The 22,882-nt window shown below is 39.9% G+C and overlaps 2 protein-coding genes across 3 annotated transcripts; both read right to left on the reverse strand.

Annotated features, from left to right (window-relative positions):
* Positions 1–10,877: 10,877 nt before the first annotated feature.
* Positions 10,878–13,881, reverse strand: LOC104420319. 2 transcript variants are annotated; one of them, XR_005546460.1, is made up of 4 exons: positions 13,759–13,881; positions 12,115–12,252; positions 11,324–12,011; positions 10,878–10,995 (listed from the first exon to the last, which is right to left on the reverse strand). XR_005546460.1 is itself a non-coding variant. In XM_039301649.1 (3 exons), the coding sequence occupies exons 1-3, from the start codon at positions 13,837–13,839 to the stop codon at positions 11,592–11,594; spliced, it is 639 nt and encodes a 212-aa protein (XP_039157583.1). In that variant the 5' UTR covers positions 13,840–13,881; the 3' UTR covers positions 11,106–11,591. The 2 variants fall into 2 exon arrangements, 1 of the variants encoding a protein (XP_039157583.1); XM_039301649.1 differs by lacking the exon at positions 10,878–10,995 and having other exon boundaries at positions 11,106–12,011.
* Positions 13,882–14,822: 941 nt separating this feature from the next.
* LOC104427727 (disease resistance protein RPV1-like) lies at positions 14,823–19,585 on the reverse strand. The gene is made up of 6 exons (XM_039302389.1): positions 19,031–19,585; positions 17,476–17,763; positions 16,672–17,389; positions 16,488–16,561; positions 16,284–16,410; positions 14,823–16,196 (listed from the first exon to the last, which is right to left on the reverse strand). The coding sequence occupies exons 1-6, from the start codon at positions 19,522–19,524 to the stop codon at positions 14,823–14,825; spliced, it is 3,075 nt and encodes a 1,024-aa protein (XP_039158323.1). The 5' UTR covers positions 19,525–19,585.
* Positions 19,586–22,882: the final 3,297 nt, after the last annotated feature.

Genomic DNA, 22,882 nt, shown 5'->3' on the forward strand with positions numbered 1-22,882 from the left:
ACTTTTTGAATACACCAGGATATCGTCGATGAACACGATCACAAACTGATCCAGATACTCCTTGAACACACGGTTCATCAGATCCATAAAAGCAGCTAGGGTGTTCGTCAAACCAAACGGCATTACAGTAAACTCATTTCGGCCGTATCGGGTACGAAAGGCCGACTTCGGTATGTCCTCCTTCTTGATTCTCAACTGATGATACCCTGTCCTCAAGTCGATCTTAGAAAATATCGACGCTCCTTGCAACTGATCAAACAAATCATCGATCCTCGGCAGTGGATACTTGTTCTTGATCGTCACTTGATTGAGTTGACGGTAGTCGATGCACAAGCGCAATGAACCATCCTTCTTCTTCACAAACAGAACTGGTGCTCCCCAAGGCAATGCACTCGGGCATATGAATCCTTTATCTAGTAACTCTTGCATATGCACCTTCAGTTCTTTCAACTCAGATAACGCCATCCGGTAGGGAGCCTTAGAGATCGGCTCCGTCCCGGGTACTAACTCAATCACAAACTCAATCTCTCTCTCAGGCGGCAAACCTGGCAACTCCTTAGGAAACACATCTGGAAACTCTTGAACCACTGATATGTCCTCGATCTTTAGCTCCTCAACTGTCGTGTCTACGATAGTCGCCAAGTAACTTTGACAACCCTTGTCTAACAAACGGGTTGCCTCAAGCAACGAGATCAAAGTAATCGAGGATCCTCCTCGACTCCTAGTAAACTCGAAACTTTCACCCCCTAACGGGTTAAACTGAATCAATTTACGATAGCAGTCCATCTTAGCTCGTTGCTTGGTGAGCCAATCCATGCCAATTATCACATCGAAATCATACATGGCTAGGACTATTAGATCTATTTTCCCCTCTCGCTCACCAATCACTAACTTGCAACCAGAACAACCCAATGCAACTATCACCTTATCCTTTAATGGTGTAGTTATACTAACCGTTGACTCCAACAATTCAGGACTTAATCCTATCAACTTAACAAACTGCTCAGCTATAATGGAATTAGTGGCGCCAGGGTCAAACAAAGCATAAGCAGCATGGTCGTTCAACAAAACCGTACCTGCAATCACATTAGGCGCATCCTCAGCCTGTCCTCTCGTGATGGCATGCGTCCTTCCCTGAGCTGGAGGCCTGTTTAGTCCACCCTGCGATGCCATATGCGACGCGAATCCCTATTCTAACCCAACAGTGGCGGTGGCGGTGGCGGCAACTGTGGTTGTCCTCTTGGCCGGTTAGGACAATCTCTGATCATGTGGCCTTGTTGGCCACATCCAAAACAAACACCCGGCCTCCGAGGATACGGCGATGTACCATGCCGTCTTCCACAAAGGCGACACTGGCCATTCTGACTCAACCCTGACTTTTCGATTCCACCCCTCCTATTGGGCAGGATCTGAAATCTACCTCCAGTCATGGGTCTCTTTCCCTGACGGATTGCATCTCTGCTTGGAACAAACCTCGATCCAAACGAGGCGGACCTTTCGTTCTTATCCTTCTCAATCTTCTGAGCTCTCCGATATATGTCGTTGTAAGTCTTCAAATCTAGGGAGACCAAAAGATACTCCTCAAGTTCAGCCTGAACCCATCCCTAAATCTTCTCGCTCGGTTTCATTTGGATTCTCAATCGCCTCTAGGGCATATCGCGAAAGTTCAAGCAAACTTCGCCTCATACTCATCGACAGTTTGGGAACCCTGACGAAGACGTTGGAATTCGGCCATCTTCACCTCTCTAGTAGTCTCAGAGAAGTACTTGTCATTGAAGGCTTCAAGGAAAGTATTCCACTCCTGGACAACGCCTTGTGAGAAGATAGTTTCACGAGTAGTCATCCACCAAGTGTTCGCAACTCCCTCTAGCTAGTAAGTTGCTAAAATTACCTTCTCAGTCTCATTGTACATTAGCAGTGTAAACGCTTTCTCAAGCTTCTGAACCCATGCAGATGCAGCTTCGGGATCTCCTGTCCTAGTGAACAACGGTGGGTTTAATTTCAAGAATTGCTCCACCAGCTTATGGATTGGTCTTGCAGCGACCACAATCTCCGGTGGACCTTCAACATTCACAGCAGCGGGAGCAACGGTAGTTGCGACGGTAGGGGCAGCTCCAGTGGTGGCGGCAACAGCGGCGATTGCGGCGGCCTGAGCAGCGGCTTGCTAATCTAACCTTAAATTCATTGCTTCCAATACACGCATGATCCCATCAAACCTAGGATCACTAGGGGTTTCTACCCCAGCACCAACAGGAGGTGGTGCTTCACCACTAGCGCTAGCCACAGCTGGCGCTTTACCACGACCACCTCGGGCTCTACCTCTTGCCAGCTTTCTAGCCCGAGTCACTAAGGATAAGGTCCTCTGCCTAGGAACTATCGGCTCCTGATCGCTCATGGTATAACTTTACTCAACTAGCACCTGTTTCCAATTCAACACCGAATTAGAAACAGAGCGATCCAAACATCAAGCAATTCTAGCATCCAACTAATACAGATAAGCACCATCATGAATTTAAAGGCCTTTCCTGTCGACTATCCCATGACTCATTGCACCTTATCACTCCATACACAGACCATGCTCTGATACCACTTAAGCTGGGGATGTCATGCCCCGATCCTCGTGCGTGCGCCCATCCCTTACTTGATCGATTTATTTGCGACGTCCCAGGAAGGTCGCCGACCCATTCATTTATATACGCATGCGGAAGCTTAATAAAATCCCCAGACAATCAAACAATGGGATATAAAAGTAGGATCATATTTTTTTTTTCAAACCAAGACGAGTCTTTATAGACAAACTGGTTAATTACAAACTTAGGTTGTTTACAAAATTAACGGCTTATCAAAAAGGGGACTGTCTTAACATCCACTAGTCAGACCCATTTACCAATTCTTCAGCCTCCACCTTCCGAACTTCAGGACTTCCGGTCCTCCACCATCGTCATCTAGGAACCTGAAATATTTTTCCCCAAATCGGGATGAGACTATGTCTCAGCAAGTTCTACCCCACTAAGACCCAATTAGGAAGCCAATACGCCATAAGGCTACCTAAGCACAACACAGGTCAAAGGGCTTACCTTGGCATAAGTTCATTTCCTGCACATTAGTTCAATTAATAATATCGATAACTACAGCAAACAATCACATTCCACTAATCAGATCGACTCAGCGATCAATCGACTTAAGCGATTACATGTCACCATGACATTTCCCTGGTCGGTACATTCAATACTATCTATAAAGTCCGACCATAGTCTAGATCAAGCACCCAAAGCTGATAGTAGATAGCATAGCTCGCCCAAAGCTGATAGATATAATATACTATGTATATGCTCGCCCAAAGCTGATAATAAGGTATATTGCTCACCCAAAGCTGACATATCGCCCGTAGGCTAATATAGTATACCGGTATACTGCTCACATAAAGTTGACATATCGCCCGAAGGCCGATATAGTATACCACTCCAACCATATAATCAATTCATCATTTTTATCATTAACGATAAATAGCCGTGTGTGGGTACACGGTTGGCATTAGCCAAAATATAATAATTTTACTTAAAAATATCCCACCAATTTCATCAACCCATTACAAATTTTTGGCACTATAAACCGACGCCCGGTTATTTCTCCATTAATAACCAAAATCATATAATTTAGGAATAAATCATAAATTCACAATTAATTCGATTCAGCACAAATAAATGCTCAGATAAATAAACGGACTGCACCACAATAATCGCATGGAATTTCGGTCGTTGGCCATCTAAATCTTATTTTCCGAAATTTAATTAATTAATTAATTAATTTCGAAAATTAATAATTAATTACAATAAATTCAATTTAGCTCAAATCGAAGCTCAATTAAATAAACGGATTTCACCAAGATCATCAGCATGAAATTCTGGTCACCGACTATCCTGGTCAAAATTTCCGGAAAATAATAAATAATTAAATTTATTCCGAAAATTAAATATAATAATATAATATAATATTATTATAATAGTACAATTTCGAATTAATTATTTAATTTAAAATAATTAATTAAGGCTTGAACAAGATTACTTTAATCCAAACATTTACTTAGCCTTAATTAATTATCCGCTAAACTAATCACATCCCTTAATCCACTTACATTTAAATAAATTAATCTAATCACCTAAACCTACTTAGCTTAATCTAAACATCCCTTGAACGTGATTAACTACTAAGCAGGGATTAGTGAGTTAAACTCACCCGATTAGCGATCCAAGCGGCTCAAATCGATGGGGACGCCGAGGGGATCGATTCACTCCAAGGCGGGCCTAGTTTCCGGGGTCGGGAAGCCGGCCAAAACAGGCCACGAAGCCGCTGCCATTCCCATTTTTCTCCTCTTCGTTCGTTGTTGGTTGAGGCCGGAAAGAGGGTAGATCCGAGCTCGGTTGGGGCATGCAAGGGCCGAGAGGGGCTAGGCGGAGCTTCGGTGGCTGAGGCGGGGGCGTACGGTGGGTTCGGCAGCCCCTGGAACGTGCGGACTGAGATAGACGAGGGCGGCTGGGCTTCGGCCAAGCACGGGCGGGGTAATGGTGGAGGGCGGCGGCGTCGCGAGCAGTCGCTGGCTGCTCCGACGTCCACCCCAGATTTGCTGGGGCGTCGGACAGCACCCAGGGAGAAGAAGAAGAAGCCGACACCAGCAGAAGGGGGAGAGGAAGGCGGAGGGCGTGCAGGCAGTCGCGGAGCTGCGACGGCGTGCGGCATGAGGCGGCGACGACGGCCTTGGCTCCGGCTTCGCTGGTTCTTCGGCTTGCTGGGTTTCCAAGAAGAAGATGAAGAAGATGGAGGAAGCGGTCACACGGGAGAGAGGAAGGAGAAAGGAAGAGAGAGGAGAGAGAGAACAAGGGGGGCATTCCTTTTCTTTTTCTCTTTATTTAATCCCCAAAAATTGGCCCACCATGACATCACAATCTTAGTCCAATGGGTCCAATTTCTTTTTCCGCCGTGGCATAAAATCTCATACACTTAATTCAATCAATTCTCAATCAATTCCATCCAATTGCAGCTCAATTAAATTAACCCATGTGTCCTCAACCTTCTTATGACTTTTCCCCATCAAATGATCCAACTTGCTTCCCAAAGATTCGATCAAAAACAGCCCTTTGACAATCTCAAACAAAAACGGCCTTACGTTACTTTTCCGCCAAAATCTCGTTTGTAGAAAAATCTTTCAGAGATGAGTCGACGTTCCTAAAATGAATTGTGACTTGACAGAACTCTCAATTTCTGAATTCGGGTTTGATTTCACGGTTAATTTCAATTCGACGTGAATTTAGTGCGTCCTAATCTACCGGGTAGCTTTTAGGAAATTTTCTTGCATTTGACCCGTTGTTGATTATTCTCAAGCCACAAAGTACATTTCGATACATTGGCGATTCTCAATTGTCGTAGAAATCTCAATGTTTCAAATACAAACACGGGGTATCAAAACGACAGAATAATCGGTCTAGTGCCGATCGACAAGAATTGTGCAATTAGGTGGAACCACCCACACTTAATCACATACCTTTGTCGAGTCAACCTATCTCCGATTCTAATCGATCTTACTTGTGTCATAATGATCTCTTGCAGATTTGCACGGTCAAGCAGTCGTTTCCTGATTGAATTCTCAAGTCTAATGCGTTAAAATTCCTTAACGGCTTTACCTGATAGACTAGTTATCTCATGAGTGATCAGTTCAGGGAAAATAATTATAAATGCGTCGATGAAATGCCCAACTATTTCGATCGAAAGCAGAACCTAGATTTCAGGATGTCACAGGCCACTCACAACTATGTTTTTTGCAATGAAGTAAATGGAGCTCCTCTGTTCACGTCTGCATTTTTTTTCAAGTGACGGGAAATGTGGCCGATCAGGTCTTGCTCATTCCGTTTTAACAAATAAGCTTCTCTACGTTTTGATATGCTTTACAAATTAGTTATGAGCTCCTCTGTTCATTTATTTTATTACTTTCTGTGATCCAAGTTTCCTCTAAATCCTTCTCCAATCCAAATTATTGAAGGTTAATTTTCAAGTAGTGACCACTAACATGATTTCTTGTGCTGGTTTCGCACCCATTATGCTTGATCCTCTTTCCTGCACTTATTTGCTTTGTAGGATGATGACGATCATAACACACAATAGAGATCTCCAAACATCAGTTTACGCTCTCCATCATCGAGTCATGAGCCACACTCTAAGGAATGAGGTTAGTTTTATCTCCAAAGGTACAGTGGTTATTGTAGAGCCCACATTCGAACTATTTGTTTTTGTTATAAATGTCTTAGGTCCAGCAAGAAAAGAACAAAACAGCTTCTTGTGCCCATTGTTGGAGAAAGCTCATTAAAGAAATAGTATAGTTCCCGCATCTTCAAGATGTGACGAGTCTAGAAAAGATTTTATAGCAATGACAGGACCTCTTTCATGTGCAGTTGAACCTTATGTCCGAGCTACATATAAAATTGCTTTAGAATGCAAAAAAGGAAAACACATCAACATACTGTTTTTGTTGCAGTCATTCTCTCTCGAACATAGGGTGTCTCTCTCTCCCTCTCTGGACCTACCTTGTTTAATTATTCCTTTCTTGCATTGGAACTGTACAAAGAACAATCTAGAGAGTTATTTATGGATGCTGGTGAAAAATTGACTATTGTCCTTCAGTACATCTAGACAAATTTTTTGGATTGCGCAGAAAAGGCGAAAGTCCGTTCATGAGAAGTATTCAGCTTTTTGTTGTGATTTGTGTGACGTGATCAAATGGATGATTCAGGAGTTTCATAGCTGTTGTGTGACGGCTAAGCACGTTGAGCGTCGTAACTCCTGAGCACGTCAACTTCTTTTGATTTTGAATTTGTTGTTTTTTGAATCTTATGACTTTGATAAGTTAATAGATTTAGCGAAGATTTTGGAATCAAGTACCCAATGGAGACGAGGATTTCGCATTATTCATCCGTTGATATTTTTTTGGTGGATATGTGATGCATTGTCCCGAAGGATGTTGAGGACATGAGGCGATTCTCTTGTTCCATTTCCGATGACTAGCAAATCAAACATCTTGGGAATCATCTATAGCGTAAGAGCCAAAAATAAAGACAAAAGTAAATAGGGGTGCGCTAAGCAAACACAATAGAGCTGAAAGAGTTTTTCTTATACATTTATTGGTCAGCCTTTATAATTTGATATTTGCTTGCGGTTATTTTACTAATTTCAATGACATGTTGTAGGTGTCAAATTTTGTAATACTACACTCATTTGACTTGCACACTGTGTTAATAATTTAAAAGGAGTTTAGGAAAATGAAAGCATGATATTACCTTTTTGATTTTTTTTTATGAGAACTAGAGATGGAGTTCAAGCTTCAAAATGTGATTTAGTTTCTAAGTTATCAATAATTGAGTTGAATCGAGTTTAATCTCGAATGCATATGCTATTGAGTTGAGCTTGAGCATGGGATTGAGAAATAGGGTTTTGGCGTACCAATGGTACAATATCAAACCATCAATTTCAACTTAAACTTCGGATCAACAAATTGCTTCAAATGAATTTATATAGCTTGATTGTGCCTTAATAGCTTCTTCTTCTTTTTTCAAATGAAGTACCTTATCTTAGACACATTTAGTGCATTGACCCACCAAATAATATGCTACTTCATTCCTTGCACGCCAACAAGAATAACGCTAGTGGTCTTCAAAACTTCACCAAGCCTCTCAAACGTGTACAAGTCCTATGAGAGCTTGATTCCTGAAAAATATAATTACTATCAATCTTTCGAGAAAATTTCAGAATAAAAATAAGATAATCAAACTATGCAGTCAAATCAACCAGTAATACAAATCAACTTATTTTTACTGTGTTTAATCTATTTGTCAATGGAATTATTTACAAAAAAAAAAAATAGATAGAAGATGTTAATTGCATTCATTAAGATTGAATTACTCAAAAGGATACATATGAAAGTCAAATATATAGATTAACTACATTCATTGAGATTGAAATATGAGAAATGATCAATAAAAAATAGAAAACATAATCATGTGAAAATATACATGAATCTGGTGAGTTTTACTGCGATTAAATGAATGGGATTATATGTGCATATTCAATATATCACATAAGTTTATTTCTTGCACCACCAAATGCAAACAATTTTATACTAAGCCATTCACCAAATCTTTGGCTCGTACCCTACTTGGTCCATGAGACTAGTAAGGTATGATATGGGTATGGTGCCTTATCTGCTCAAGATAAGTTTCTTGGAAAGAGAAACAATATATTATTAACAGAAAATGAGCAGGCTAGTAGTAATAAATCAAGTAGATATAGCCCCCTCCTCCTTCACCCCTTTCTATCTAGTGCACTTATGGAAGTATGTTAATGAAATTTCATCTATGTGAATTCGCACACATAAATACACTTTCTTGTTTTTTTCACAACTTTTATGAAAAACTGGTTTTGTTCTCAATCTAGCTAAATTAAGAATTTTTTATGTGCACAATCGACTAAATTATAGTAGAAGATAAAGCTAAGACTCAACCTAGGCATCAAAAGTTAAATGAGTGGCAGAAATAGACACTATACTCTACCCGACATGAATCCTTCATGGCTAAAAGAATGAATTCATAGAAGATCGACTACTTCAACTCCTATTTGAAGTGGCTTTTAATCGAATGTAAAAATAGGGGAGGATACAGAAATACATCATCCACCAATTAATAAAGTATTTTAGGTCTGAAGTTTGGGAGTGAAGTTAATGTTCGAGACCTAGTGTAAGGTGTAAGGAGATGTGACAAGTTTTTACGACCTGCCTATATCTCCTTTCCTTCTTCGTTCATTCTACCGGTAAGCGGCTGCTGTTCTTCGGTCATTCCCGGTGAGCATCCGGTGCTGTGGGTATCCTTCTATTGGCGTCATGATCTCTAATTGCAATCACCATCATCTTGTTATCCACTTTTTTTTTCTTTTTTTTTAAGCTCCAGTTCTGATTTGCTTTATATATCATGAGACTACACTAACGACACAAAAAGGAAAACCTGTCTTTCACGGGCAGTTACATATCTCGCTCTGCAGCTCCTTGGCGAGGCTTGCATGTCTGTGTTCCTCTTATGTTCTTGTCTTTTGGTAGTCACTGATGTAGCATTTGGCGAGCTCTTCTAATAGATTCTCTCTCTTTCACTCGTGCATAATGGCGGCCCACTAAGGAATAGAATTCCAAGAATGTAAACAGAATAAGAAACAGAATTCAAATTGTTCGCAGGATGTGAAGGTTCTGCGATGAATAATCTCTTCGTAGCATTATAATAGTCCAAAACGGGAGTTAAACCTTACCTTCGCATGACTTGGGTTGTAACGTGGCCAACACCTTGCGCTTAAATGTCACCAATTTCTTCGATGCTCTTGTGATCAGGCTATACATGGTAATGTCTGTGAATTCATTATTCTTCTTGCAACAACAAAGTCCACTTCTTTTTATACAGACGCTTTTCTTTTTGCTTTGCATTGTCTATGTTATAATGAAGAAGCTCCGAGCAGAATCCTGATATAACCGCGATAGTCAACATATGTTTCTTCTGTTGCATTCATCCGTTGCTTCTGTTGCATTTAGTAGAGCCTTCAGTTGCCAAATCGAAGAATGGCGGCCAGAAGATTGAGGGTGCTGATATCTAAATCAAGTGGTATAACTCCTGATGATGTTGACTCAGAGCTTAACTGCTACTGTGTTCTTTGATCACCAATTCTCATCGCAAAAACAAGTAGGAATTGGTTTTATGGTTGTAATAAGTTGTGGATTGATCTGAATGCACTAGATCAAGCTAAGGACATGATAATCAACATCCTTGAAATGAATCAAGCATTGTGCAAATCCAGCCAATCGAGGCACGAGGAGGTTAACGTGAGCTAATTTCTACTGAAATCAAGGCTCAAAGGGCCAAGTATAGACCTTACAAGGAGCAGTTGCATGAGTAAAGAAAAAAAATATGATAATATCACGGTCATTTGTTCTATGAAGGTGTTGTGTCATTGTGCTGGTTGTGTCTAATGCGAGAGTTGGTGGAAAGTTTCAGCCTTCCATAGTTTATTTAGGTTTGAGTGTGTACATTTGTGTCAGGTTGAACTACTGAAAGTCTTACTTCCCTCATCTTCAGTACACTTGTTCCCGCTTCATGCTTCGGAGTTGCTTTACTACTGAAAACTAGATATTCTAATGGAAAGCTGTTGGCTGTTTGGCAATATGACAGAAAGCTTTCGTTGTTCTTACCATTCTTGTTAAAGAACTTCTGATACCTTTTCATTCTGTTACGAAAAATCTAGTGAACTTAACAGCTTTGGCCTCTTGTATAGTCTAATATATCACCAGATGTAATGGCACAGGCTAATCTGGGAAACATTCCAACATAAACAGTGATTTAAAATTTCACCCTGAATGATCAGAGCAGGACGAATGAAATGAAGTCTCATTGTTTTCTTTTCCTCAACCCGACGGTTTATCAGAGGTCTAAATACTTGTGTACTTCCACACTAAAGACACTTAAATACGTGATTTTCAACAACACTTCCATATCTCTGCATATGTGCAGACCTGTGGGGAATACTCGTTCTTGTGCTGAATATGTTAGTTTTTTTTTTTCGACTCCTATTGAAATCATCGAACAGGTGCATATGTACAGCTTGGGACTCCTCTTTGCTTTTGTTGGGTCCCTTGGCTCGGATTCGTGGTCATCGGTTCCACAGGACTTTTGGGCGTGTTAGACACAGGCCCTCATCCACATTAGAAAGCAATTTCCATAATGCTATGCCATTTTGTAGGTCTAACTCAATGTATCAAGTCACATATGCAAGCCACCTCTAGGCTAAAACATATGCAAGCCACCTTTAGGCTTTTTAGGTAGGTCCACGATATATTTTGCCAGCCTCGTCGATCAGAATGCTGAAGTCTTGGGTGATTGATTTGGATATAAAAGCATTCCTACTTGAATGTCAAGTCTTCTAGAAGTCCATTATATGTAGAGCATCCCATGAATCAAATAAGATGCGAATTCAAAATCTCAAAAATTCATTCAAGCATGAATTTTTTCACACCGGATGATACACATGACTGAATGCAACCAAAAACGATATGACTATTTCAAGCTCAGCAGTCTCAAGCATTCTAATTATAAATTAGATGTACAAAAACCACTAAAAATTTGAGAGTAACCGTTTTTCTCAGAACCAATTTCTCTCAACACAGTCGAGTTCCGTCCAATAACAAAAAGCCACACCAACTGCCAATGCAATAACCAAAAGCAAATCGTAATGAAAGAACTAGATGTACCTGGACACAAGTAGTGGCGTCCTGACCAGACACGACGTCGTGCCTCATCTGCTTCACCATTGCCTGTTTCTTGTTCCTCAGCAGCTTTATACTCACCACTGTCATCTTCGCTGCCGTTTTGCTGTTCATTCCCAAAACAAAATTTCAAAAAACTCTCCATGAATATAACTACAAAAAGCCCTCACCTCTTATTTGCTATTACCAGAACATAGAAAAGAAAAAGCCCCCAAGTAAACCAATTTCATGTGGGGATTTTATGTTGCGGATCTTATGAATAGTGGCCAAGCCTTTGGTCTCTTCCTTGATCCGACCCAGGTGGGAGAGGATGCAGTCGCAGACCTCCATCTTCTTCCTCTCGATCTCCTCCTCCTTGGCCCTGAAAGTGGACAGAGCAGCCCTCGACATCTCCTCGTCCTCCCTCAGCAGCGACATGTTGCTGCTGAAGCTCAAGTTCCCCGACGAGCTCTGCAGGATCAGCAGCTGCTGCCGCTGCTGCCACCGCCATTGGCGCTGGGCCTGTTGCAGGGGCTGCTGCTTGCACCCCTGCATCATGATCTTCTTCTTCTTCTCTCTGATCTTCAAGCAACAGAAACCCTGGTGACCTCCGATAAACCAAGTGTATAAACTTCAGTACAGTCCCCACTGATAAACCAAGTATATTCCACCATCTTTGCCGTCTGGAGGAATACTAATAAACCAAGTATTTGAACTTCAGTACAGTCTGCACCGAATGCAACCAAAGCAAGTGTTCAAACTTCAGGCATATGGCTAGTCTACCGATGGGAATTCACCTCAAATGGAGCCAGGAGTTCCTCCATCTTTCCTGGTACGCGCATTTGTTCTTGTGCGCTGCTCTCTGCATGCGAAACCAACGATGGGTGCCCAAACATCGATAGGTCTGTCAATGCATCCGGCACACTCTCTTCCTCCTGCAAAAACAGGAGACATTAACAAACCCAGGGCATTGTATATCACCATTTTTTGGCCTCACCAGAGGAAGGACGCCTAATTACCACACGTTGGCCTGCTCAAATTCGATTTGACAAAGAAATGACTATACCAATTTTAAGATACACAAACAAACGCATTTTATCCAGGTTTTTGTTTCATTGCCCGAAGGGCACCAAACAACAAATATGGCAACATGAAAGAAGAAAAATGAATACAGTCTTCCTTAGGTTGCCATCTAATGCTGATGATTGTAACACTGAAAACATGCTTTTTTTTAGCCCATAGCATGAATGGTGCTGTGCCAGTAAAAGCTTCAGCACCTCAGAACAGATTGTCCTAGAAAATCGGCACTCCAAAAATAGATAGCACTTTGGATCATCAAATTATGTAGGCCAGTTCAAGCTCTAAATTGAAAATATCCCAAATACAATATTAAAGGAATCGCACATTCATTGGATATTCTGGAGACTCTAAGTGAACAAATAGCACTTGTAATTAAAGATGTCACCTTTATTTTGACGCCCCAGTCCAAAAGACGAATTCATAATAATTTGAAATTGACTTTTCAGAAAATTTCGAAGGGGCAGCATGTGTGATAACCAGGCCAAATCACCAATTTTTTCTAGCATGTTTCCAAAGCAGATAACCGGAAAATTGAGCATTAAATATAGTTGCTCCCGCCTTAATTAACCCAAACAAAATCATGTGAACAATTTGTGTCCTTTTTCGGTTTTGTTTTGGACGACCCTATCTCTTCTTTTGCTAAGACTAGTAAGATCGCAAGAACTTCCTGTGTTTGTGCATATACTCATTGACATCACTCCCAAACTTCAGACTAGTTCTCCCCGCAAGAGAAAACACCTCTAATAAGTTCACATCGGGAGGAAAGCAAAATACAAGAAAAGGGGATTAAGCCTGATGTAGTGGCTTGTAACACCTTTGTTCACACCGTCGGGTTAGGACGAAGAGGACCTGACGTTGCCGTCAACATCGTTGAGCACTTGCACGAGGACTCGACGTCATCGCACTCATACAAAGAGGAAATTTGGGGACTCGACGAAGAAGAAGGGCGCTTAGATGAAGAATACGAGGATTGATGAACAAGAAGCAGACTCGACAAACAAGAATTAAACCATGGAGGCATGGACCAAAAACACCGATGAAGAGGTGTGGAGAACTTGAGAAGAAAACTCCACGAATTAGGAGAAGTGAAGAAAACTGGAGAAGAAAACTCAGTTAGGACTTGGAAATTTGGAGCAAACCACGGGTTCTTGGAGTTAGCTCACCCTCAAGGAATCGCGGAGACCTTTTTGCACACAAACCTTTTCTTTTAAGCTCGACACCGCGTAGGAGAGTGAAATGAGCCAAAAAATGTGCCGAATGCAATAAACCAGGTATTTAAACTTCAGTCAATCCCCACCGAATGCAACCAAACCAAGTGTTCAAACTTCAGGCATATGGCTAGTCTACCGACGGGAATTTACCTCAAATGGAGCCAGGAGTTCCTCCATCTTTCCCGGTACACGCATTTGTGCTTGTGCGCTGCTTTCTGCACGTGAAACCATCGGTGGGTGCCAAATTATCAATGGATCTGTTGATACAGCGGGCACGCTCTCTTCGTCCTGCAAAAATGGGAGACATTAACAAACCTCGGGCATCGTATATCACCATTCAGAGGAAGGACACCTGATCACCAGATGTTGGTCCTACTCAAGTTCAATTTGACAAAGAACTGACTAGACCAATTTTAAGACTAAGAAACAATCGCATTTTATCCAGGTTTTTGTTTCATTGCCTGAATAAAAAAATACATGGTCAGCATTTTCCATTGGTCAAATTGGATGGATTAACGAATGGGCTCAATTATATCAAATTAGCAAGTTTTATAACTCAATTGCAATTTTTATAAGTTTTAAGACTTTTGACGTATTTATGACTTTAATGTTTTATCTTCATTGTAAACATCGTAAATTGGGAAAGTCCTTGTTATAATAATTGGTATTAAGTAAGAAATGGAAAAAATAATGGAGTATATTACGTAGAAAAAATGCTAAATAAAATCATTCGTTTCATATAAAATGAGAAATCTTTTAAATAATAGGCTCTTAGCTATTCTATATATATATCTCTTCGACGATATGAAGTTTTTCAAAACATCGGAGATTAAAACTATACTTCTCTTACAGCAACTATGGAACTTTCTCATATACAAAAAAAGGAAGGAAAAAAGGAAAAAACAAAAAAAAAGAAAGAAGAGAAAACATCACGTGCGTCAGCTGCCTTTTAAAGTAAGTGAGTCCAAGTTTGATTCATTGTATGATTGTTTATTTTGAATTTCCACAACTTTTAAAATCTGCCTAAAGTTGTCGTGGATGGTTCTGACTCACCTTATAACGCTTGAAACACTCGACGTAGCCTCTGAATCCTTGCTTTAGCCCACGTAATTTCGGGCAACAACCGATATATAAGCGGCATTCATTTGGCAATTGGGTGGTCGATACATCAATCAAACTTTCCAATAATAGGCAGTCAGCAACAGATAACTTGTTCAAAACTCCAACTTGTCGAGGCCCTCGACAATCCGTAGCTCATGGCAGAGAATTATGCACAAAGACTTGAGGTTCTTTAAGTTTGACAAACTAAGACTTTGCAAATGCTGACAAGAAAAAAGTACCAACTTTTTTAATGATTCCAATGCACCAACAACTTGAATACCGAGTATTTTAGGGCAATCCTGTAGCAAGAGACTCTGCAACTCATTGAAGACTCCCGATGCAAGGATTAGTGAAGATTCATGAGAAGATTCCCATTGTATGTCGACGTACACTAACCTTGTGAAGGACTCGCACCCATTGATATGCAATTTCTCCAACGACTGCAACACCCCAGCGATGTGTATCTCATTTAGTTTTGGGCAATCTTCCACGGAGACCTCTTTTAGCTTCGTCATGCTGGACAGCATGAATCTCTCAAGGGGTCCACAATAATCAAGACAAAGCACCGTTAAATTTGGAAGCTGAAGCCCATCAAGTTTAATCTCTTGCATTTGAGAGCGAATAAGCTGTAAATTTGACAAACTCTTCAGGTTGGAAGAGAGTAAGGCGATTGATTTGAAACTCTCAAGGGTTAGATCTGATAGAGAAGAGGGAAGTTGTGTGAAGGGTTGCAGGTTCAATCCAGACAATTTGAGTTGGTCATGCCAAGAAAGGGAAGCCAACTCAGCGGGAGCAGGGACGTGGAGGAGATGCAAACGCAACTCTTCCAGTTTGGATAACCTCCCGATCCACCTTAAGTCACTGGTATGAATTTTACCTTGTTCATCAATGTCAAATTCGATGCTTAGGTCCAACTCAACCAAATTAGTCAAGTTTGAGAGGCCCGAAATAACCCGCAATGATGTAGATGATACTGCCAGATGGGTTAGACTTATTGGGAGTGCCGGCAACTCTCGGATTTCATTACACCCTCTTAACACCAGTCGTTGCAGCTGTGGAAGCAAGCCAATTTCAGAAGGAAGTTGACCTTTCAAATCAGCTACAATCCAAAGCACTTCCAGATTCCCAAGCTTCCTAATAGCAGCCGATAACTCCACTGGACCTTGAATTGAAAGATGCAACTCCCGTAGTGATTTCCACTTATATATGGAATCTGGTAGTCCCTTTATTCCATAACAATTCTTTAAAGAGAAGTGCTCTAGATTTTGTAAGTCCCCGATTTCTTCAGGCAAACCTTCAAGCTGATAGCATTCACCAAACTTTAACTTTATCAGACACTTTAACTTCCCAATAGAGCTGTCAATCTTCCTTAAACCACGGCAAGTCATAAAAGTTAGCTTCTTTAAAGTTGAGCATCCTGATAAGTCTGGTGTTCTGGTTATGCGATTGCACTCACAAAGAGTAAGAACTTTCAATTTTCTTGCCTCCTGTAAAAAGTGAATGCATTATCAAAGGGAGGAACAGTTCAAATGTTGCTTTCAAGGACAAATAATAGAAATAAGCATATGATGCACCTGTATTAATCTCCATAACTTCAGATCGTCTATACCGTCAATGAAATAAAATTCAATGACAACCACATTCTTTAAGCACATATTGGTTAGCTTACACTTTAAACCAGAAGCATTCCAATAAATCCATCTTAAATTGGGAAAACAATCCATTAGGTTGCCAACAAACGTTCCCCGTCAAGTCTAAGGAACCTCAGATTTTCAAACCTTCTAATCTCTTCACTTTTGATAGATACTTCCGTAGGAAACAATTCTAGTTTCATTGCTTGAACCTTCTTCATCTGCAAATGAGAGCAAAACAAGTAGTGTTCAGCATTCTATTTTATCAAGGAAAAGTATTAAAACCAAGAAGAAAAAGAGAATTTATGAGTTCTCTCATGAAGTGTTCCACCTTCTTTGTCCTTATTGCATCGAGGACTTCCTCCTTACTCCATAACCTACTACGCTCTTCAAGATTCATCAGATTTTCTTGACGAACAATTTCCCTTCCAAGATCTCTGAGTTGATCGTGCATCCAAAATTCATTGTCCTTTACAATCTTTATCAAGGACATGCTTCTAAGGACCTCAATTTCCCTACTTGGGGAGAAGTCAAAATCTTCCCACATATGAATTGCATTTGCCTTTTCCTTACCAATGAAAAAGCATGCAATATCTAGAAAAATTTGTTGTTGATATAAAGTCAATGCATCATAGCTAATCCTCAACTTTTTGGACACACCCTCCCAAGGTGCTTTCCCTAACTTCTCCAATGTTTCGTTCCATAGTTCTTGTGTTTTATTGTACAGAAATGAACCAATTACTTCAATAGTCAAAGGAAGTCTTCCGGTGGCATTTACAATTTCGTTTGCAATATCATAGCGATCATCTAAAGGAGAGTCCTTGTTAAATGCATGTTTGCTGAAGAGTTCAAGCGCATGATTACTATTCATCAACTTCATTTCATATTTTTGTTCAGGGATTGGCAAAACATCAATGTTTCTAGTAGTAATCAGTACTCTAGACCCTGAACACAAAGCACCTTTTCCAACTAGTTTCTCCACTTGTTCACATCTATCAACATCATCCAGTACAATGAAGACCTTCTTCTTGCAAAGTGTTCCTTCAATCCTAGTCATTCCATAGTTAATTTCATCGACACTTTCTGTTCCTGCAGCATTTCCTATTTCAGATAATAACTTCTTTTGCAATTCAACCAAGCCATCGTTCTTGATGACTTTTCTCGAACATCTTCAAGAAAGCAGCAACACTTTCCAAAGTGGGTATGAAGTTGATTGAACACGACTTTGGCGAGAGTCGTTTTACCGATACCCCCCATGCCATGAATTTGAATGAGACGCACACCTCCAGAGTCTATGTCTAGTAGTTTTTTTACTGCTACCACTTGATCATCAATTCCAATTAAACATTCAGTCACGGGCTTTTCCTTTATCTTCAGCCTCTTCAAAACCTCCACAGTGACCAACTTGATTAGTTCGCCTTGGCTGTCATGAAGGCAAGCCATTTCAATAGGGGAAAATTGCGGAAAAAATCTAGTAATTAAATATCATTCGTGATACAATTCCATCAGAATTTAACGGAATCTCTCTCTCTCTCTCTCTCTCTCTCTCTCTCTCTCTCTCTTTTCTCTCTCTAGCAATTGATGTTATTCAATTGCATCTACTTAATTGTGTAATAATTCAACAACCAACCAATGGGACATCAGCAATCAAGACGTGTCTTCTCAAATTTCATAGTGAATGCAAGGTTTTCTTAGTTGTCGCTTTTGATAACTTAATATTTGTCATTTGATTTGTTGTGAAAACCTTACGTGTACTTGATCTTGTAAAGTTCCAAAATAACACTAAACATGCACAAAACAAACATTATGACTAGAACGATGGAATCAACCCCAAAGGATTTCGAATTTGATTTTTCTAACTAATTCTATGTAACCATCAAAAATATGAATCTGCATCACTTTTTTTTTTGGGTCGAATCTACATAACTTTCAATTGCGCTTTTCATTCACATTGCTGAGTGTCACGTGTTGCATTGTGTCATGACACCCGAAAATTGACTTGATCCCAACATGTGATTAGCAATCTTTGAATTATGTTAATCTTGTTTGTGCAAGATAAATGTGCAACTATTTATACACCGCAAGTTAACATTTTATTAGTAATATTCATGGGACAACCTTAGAAGTGGGACATCATATGTTCAGGAGGAGAAATATCTGATGTATTAATTGAAAGGTTAAATTATTAGACAGAACGTGCATGGTACTCAATTATTCCACTTCATCACCCATTATATAAAATGCCTTTTCTCCAGCACTTTGACATTTTTCTTTTACACATGTACCATTTAGTATCACTAGTGGAAGTTTCACCTCAATTGTGGTGATATATCTACGTTTTTAAGTTTTGAGTAGTAGTTCTAGAAGCATTAGAATTTTACTAAGAGTTGCTTACTGAATGACAGAGGTGAAAAATGAAACAAAATTTACATAGACCATCAACGAAAGGAAAAAATGAGCTTTCATTTCTATTTTCATTTCTTCATTAAAAATAGACATATGATAGTGCCTCTAGTGAAATTAAGAACACCAATAATTTTGGTAGCACTAGCATGAATTTTTATGTTTTTAATTCTCTCCTCCTACCCACATCTAATATGTTCCTTCTATCTATGAATTATTTACTCACTTTTTGCAAACAGGAAAAAATATTAGGGAAAAGTAAGGATCTTGGAATGCAGCAAGCTCACCTATCGCCTATCTTGACTTTCCATCCCTTTATTTCATCAACCTCCGTCAAAGCCTTTCTCCAGGAATTTACTTCTTCGATGCTCAAGTTATTCTTGTCCTGCAAAATGAGAATGGCTTTGTGATACAACCCGTCTTCCATCTTAAGATCTTTAGGTTCCACATTGAAGAAAATAGGTAGGATCTCTTTATTCTCGTTTGTCTTGGAGGTGCTCCCCATAATCTGCGTGAGCTCGCGGAGACACCATTTGCTTGAAGCATAGGTTGGAGAGAAGACGGGGATGTAGATCATAGAGTTGTCAATTGCTCTCTGGAGAGCTCCATCAATTCTTTCACCAACACGGAGCTCTTCATCGTCTCGAAAGACGCAGATGCCAACATCGGTCAAGCTATGGTAGAGGCAATCGGTAAAATCACTACGAGTGTCGGGCCCTCTGAAGCTTAGGAACACTTGATACTCGCTTCCTGATGATGTTCCTGCCTCTGAGCTCTCCATATTAACTTTAGCCTTAGTAGCTCTCTCCCTCGTGTGTGAACAAGAGAGGTCTTTGCCCTTGGCTGACCGAAGGTTTCAACCAAGAACATATGGCATGGATATATCAGGAGTGAGATTACCAATATATAAATTAAGTTACAGAATAACAATAAAACAAAAGAAAAGTATTTAGATGACCGTATTATATTCAAACTCTCAATGATCCATATCATTTATAAGTCAACGCTATGAAACGCTTACATAACATTGCTTTTGCCAAATACTTTTTCCACTTATGAAATTCTAGGAAGACTTTTTGAGAAAAATAAAAGGTTGTATACGTGGAGAGATTATTTGACGGCTAGGTCATATGCATTTCCTAAGCAAAGAATGTACCCCTTTCAATCTTGCCAATATTAAAAGACACTATTCAATTTTTTCAAAAGATTGTGACGCATTTATATGTCAATCTAGGAAACTGGAAAAAAACCAACGATTAACAAACTCGATCCGCAAGACTTAAGAAAAACAAAAATTTTAAAAAGATAAAAGTCAATTCAAACATATATAAATAAACATGTACAAAAATTAGTATTATGAAAGAAAATACTAAATCACGGATTCTTCTTTAAAAAAAAAAAAAAACCTTAAATTTTTGGAACGGTTTGAGATTAGTCCGCAGTCTTTTCGTAAATCCACTTGTCTACTCTTGTTAAGAAGCTGATTGGGGAGACTTCTGGTCCAATTACAGAGGAAGGAACGCAACAAAAACACAAATGAGTATTTCAATCGCGACGACCAGATCCGTCCTCGATCGTGGACACCGCACTCATTCTGGGCAAGGTTTTCATGAAACCGAACTCTTCAAGGAAAATCCAGAACAAGTCAGAAGAGAATCGTACCGTGTTCGTGGTCACTGCTGCCGGGAATGGGCTTCGTGAAGATGAATATCGATGGCTCCTGGTCCTGGCTAGCCGATTCGTCAGAGGGGTTCGTTGCCGGAGTCGCTCGGGACGACCGGGGGACGTTGATCGCTGGGTTTGCGAAGAAGATCGTGGCCTCCTCTGCTCTGCACACGGATAAACTCGCCCTCAAAGAAGCGTTTGTCGGTCACTGTGCGAGGAAAGGAAGCTCGAAGACTTTCAAGTCTTCCAAGCGACCTGAGAGTGCCTTCAAGCCGCATGTATGGTTCGTGGCCCTCGGGTGTTTCATTTTAGATAATTGAATCTTCTCAAATTGTTTATTGTCGAGAACAAAAAGTATTTGTGGCAAAATAATAGTTGCGGAGGAAAAAAAAAATTGCCTAGGACACAGAATTGATCTTAAAGTACTATTCCTATAGCACCAAACCAAATCCACCTACGTTAGGAGAGATAATTATCAAATGATTACTAAATTTATTATACAAATATTAATTCAGTACTATTTTTTTTTAAATTTTGCTAATATAACTTTAAACCGTTGTACAAAATTCTGATATAATATTTCCGGCCAATTGCTGCAAAAAATTGCTAACGTCACATTTAATTGTTACCGATCATCCTACAACTTTCCTTGAAATGACATCTTATGTGGACCATAGCATCAATAATTGATAGCCGTACGATAAATTTTATACTAAGTTGGTAATTTTCCCCACATTAAGATCACTTTTTAACACTAGAAGGCAATACATTAGGGAAGACGTGTGGAATATTTGTGGAGGTAATTAAAGTGAGACCATAGGCATCATATACTCTTCCATGGTTCCACATATTTTATAAGGATGAGCCCCAGTGCCTTTTCCTTAACAGCGGCGTCCCCATACAAAGGAATGCCAAAACGAACTTGTTACGTGTGAAGATCAATGTTATTTATGTGAACCATACTCGCATCCTTGCTTACCTTTTATTTTTTTTGGTAAAGGTAAGTAATATATTGATTTTGCAAGAAAGAAAACAAGAGGGAGGCCTGGCACCAACAAAAACAGACACTCAAGAAGACAAAAGTCTAGAACGAGTGTAAGGGAGCCATGAAAAAATGAGCAACAACAACAAAAGGAAACAAAAGACAACAAAAACTAGAAAACCCCCCATTAATCAAAAATAGAAGGATGGATGTTCCAGCTTCGTTGAAGTCTTCTATTCATGGGCACATCGGGAACATGTTTAAAGGTCATAGCCTTATCTTTGATAGCCTTTTGAAGATGCATTTTCATCGCTAGAAGAAAGAGAGTCTGATTCCGAAAAAGCACATTGTTCCGCTCTTTCCAAATGATATAACACATTGCACCAAAACTAAACCGAGCCAGGATCTGATAAAAACTCTTCCCCATAAACCGCTTGGAAGCCCAGGCCAAATTATCCACCCAATGCTTGTTTCGCCACACTAGGTTGAATCTTGCCGCCCATAATGAAATAAGACTATCCGAAGCACGGCAAGCAAAGAACAAATGATCTATAGAATCAGGTCTGCAAGAACAAAGGGGGCAATTTGTAGCGGGGATCCTACCATAAGAGATGAGCAAAACCTGAGTTGGCAGCCAATTGCGCGAAATAAGCCAAAGATGCGTTTGATATCTTGGAGGCAAGGCAGTATTCCAAACAAAAGAAGCCCACAAGATGACATTACGCTTCGGTCGGATCAAATCCCAGGCAGAAGCAATGGAGAAGCGACCGGATGGGTGCGGAAGCCACTGAAACCGATCCTCCTCTTGGTTGAATACTGGAAGGGGATTCCACCAATTAGCCATGATGTTAATGATATACCGATCCTTGCTTACCTTTAATCGATGGGTGACACAATAAAATTCACCTATTACGTGTGATTTGTTGTTTCGCAACGTTATTAATTGTTAGTTATCTCAGTGTTATATTGACTTTTTAAGGTGTCTTCTTCCAATAAATTGTTAATCATTTAAAGGTAACTGCTCCAAAGTAGTTTAATGGCAAGTTTTGGTATACATAGCTCGAAATATTAGTCCGCAAGCAGTGGACCTGATTATGTGAGGGTTTTAATTTATTGAGGAATTATGCTGCACCTTAATGGGCCTTATTAGCTCAATACCCTTTAAAAATCCTCAACTTTAAATTCATTCCCAATTCTAACCTGAACTTTTTTTTTTTGTCTGAATAGATATCACTAAATTTCATTCAACTCACAGAAATGCCCAAGCATAAAAAAAAAAATGGCCATGGATTCTTCAAAATTATAACATCAGCACCACATAAATGTTCTTTATCCGTGTTTTCATCAACACCCTCGCATTTGTATAGAATAACAATAGCCTCTTGGTGATGATAATTTATAGAAAATCAAAGGAAATTTGTGGATGATGAGTTAACGGATCAAATTTGGAACCAAATTGGAAAGTTGATGATTTTTTTTTTTTTTACAAAAA

The sequence above is a fragment of the Eucalyptus grandis genome, chromosome 9 (assembly GCF_016545825.1).
Source record: "Eucalyptus grandis isolate ANBG69807.140 chromosome 9, ASM1654582v1, whole genome shotgun sequence".
NCBI classification, from domain to species: domain Eukaryota; kingdom Viridiplantae; phylum Streptophyta; class Magnoliopsida; order Myrtales; family Myrtaceae; genus Eucalyptus; species Eucalyptus grandis.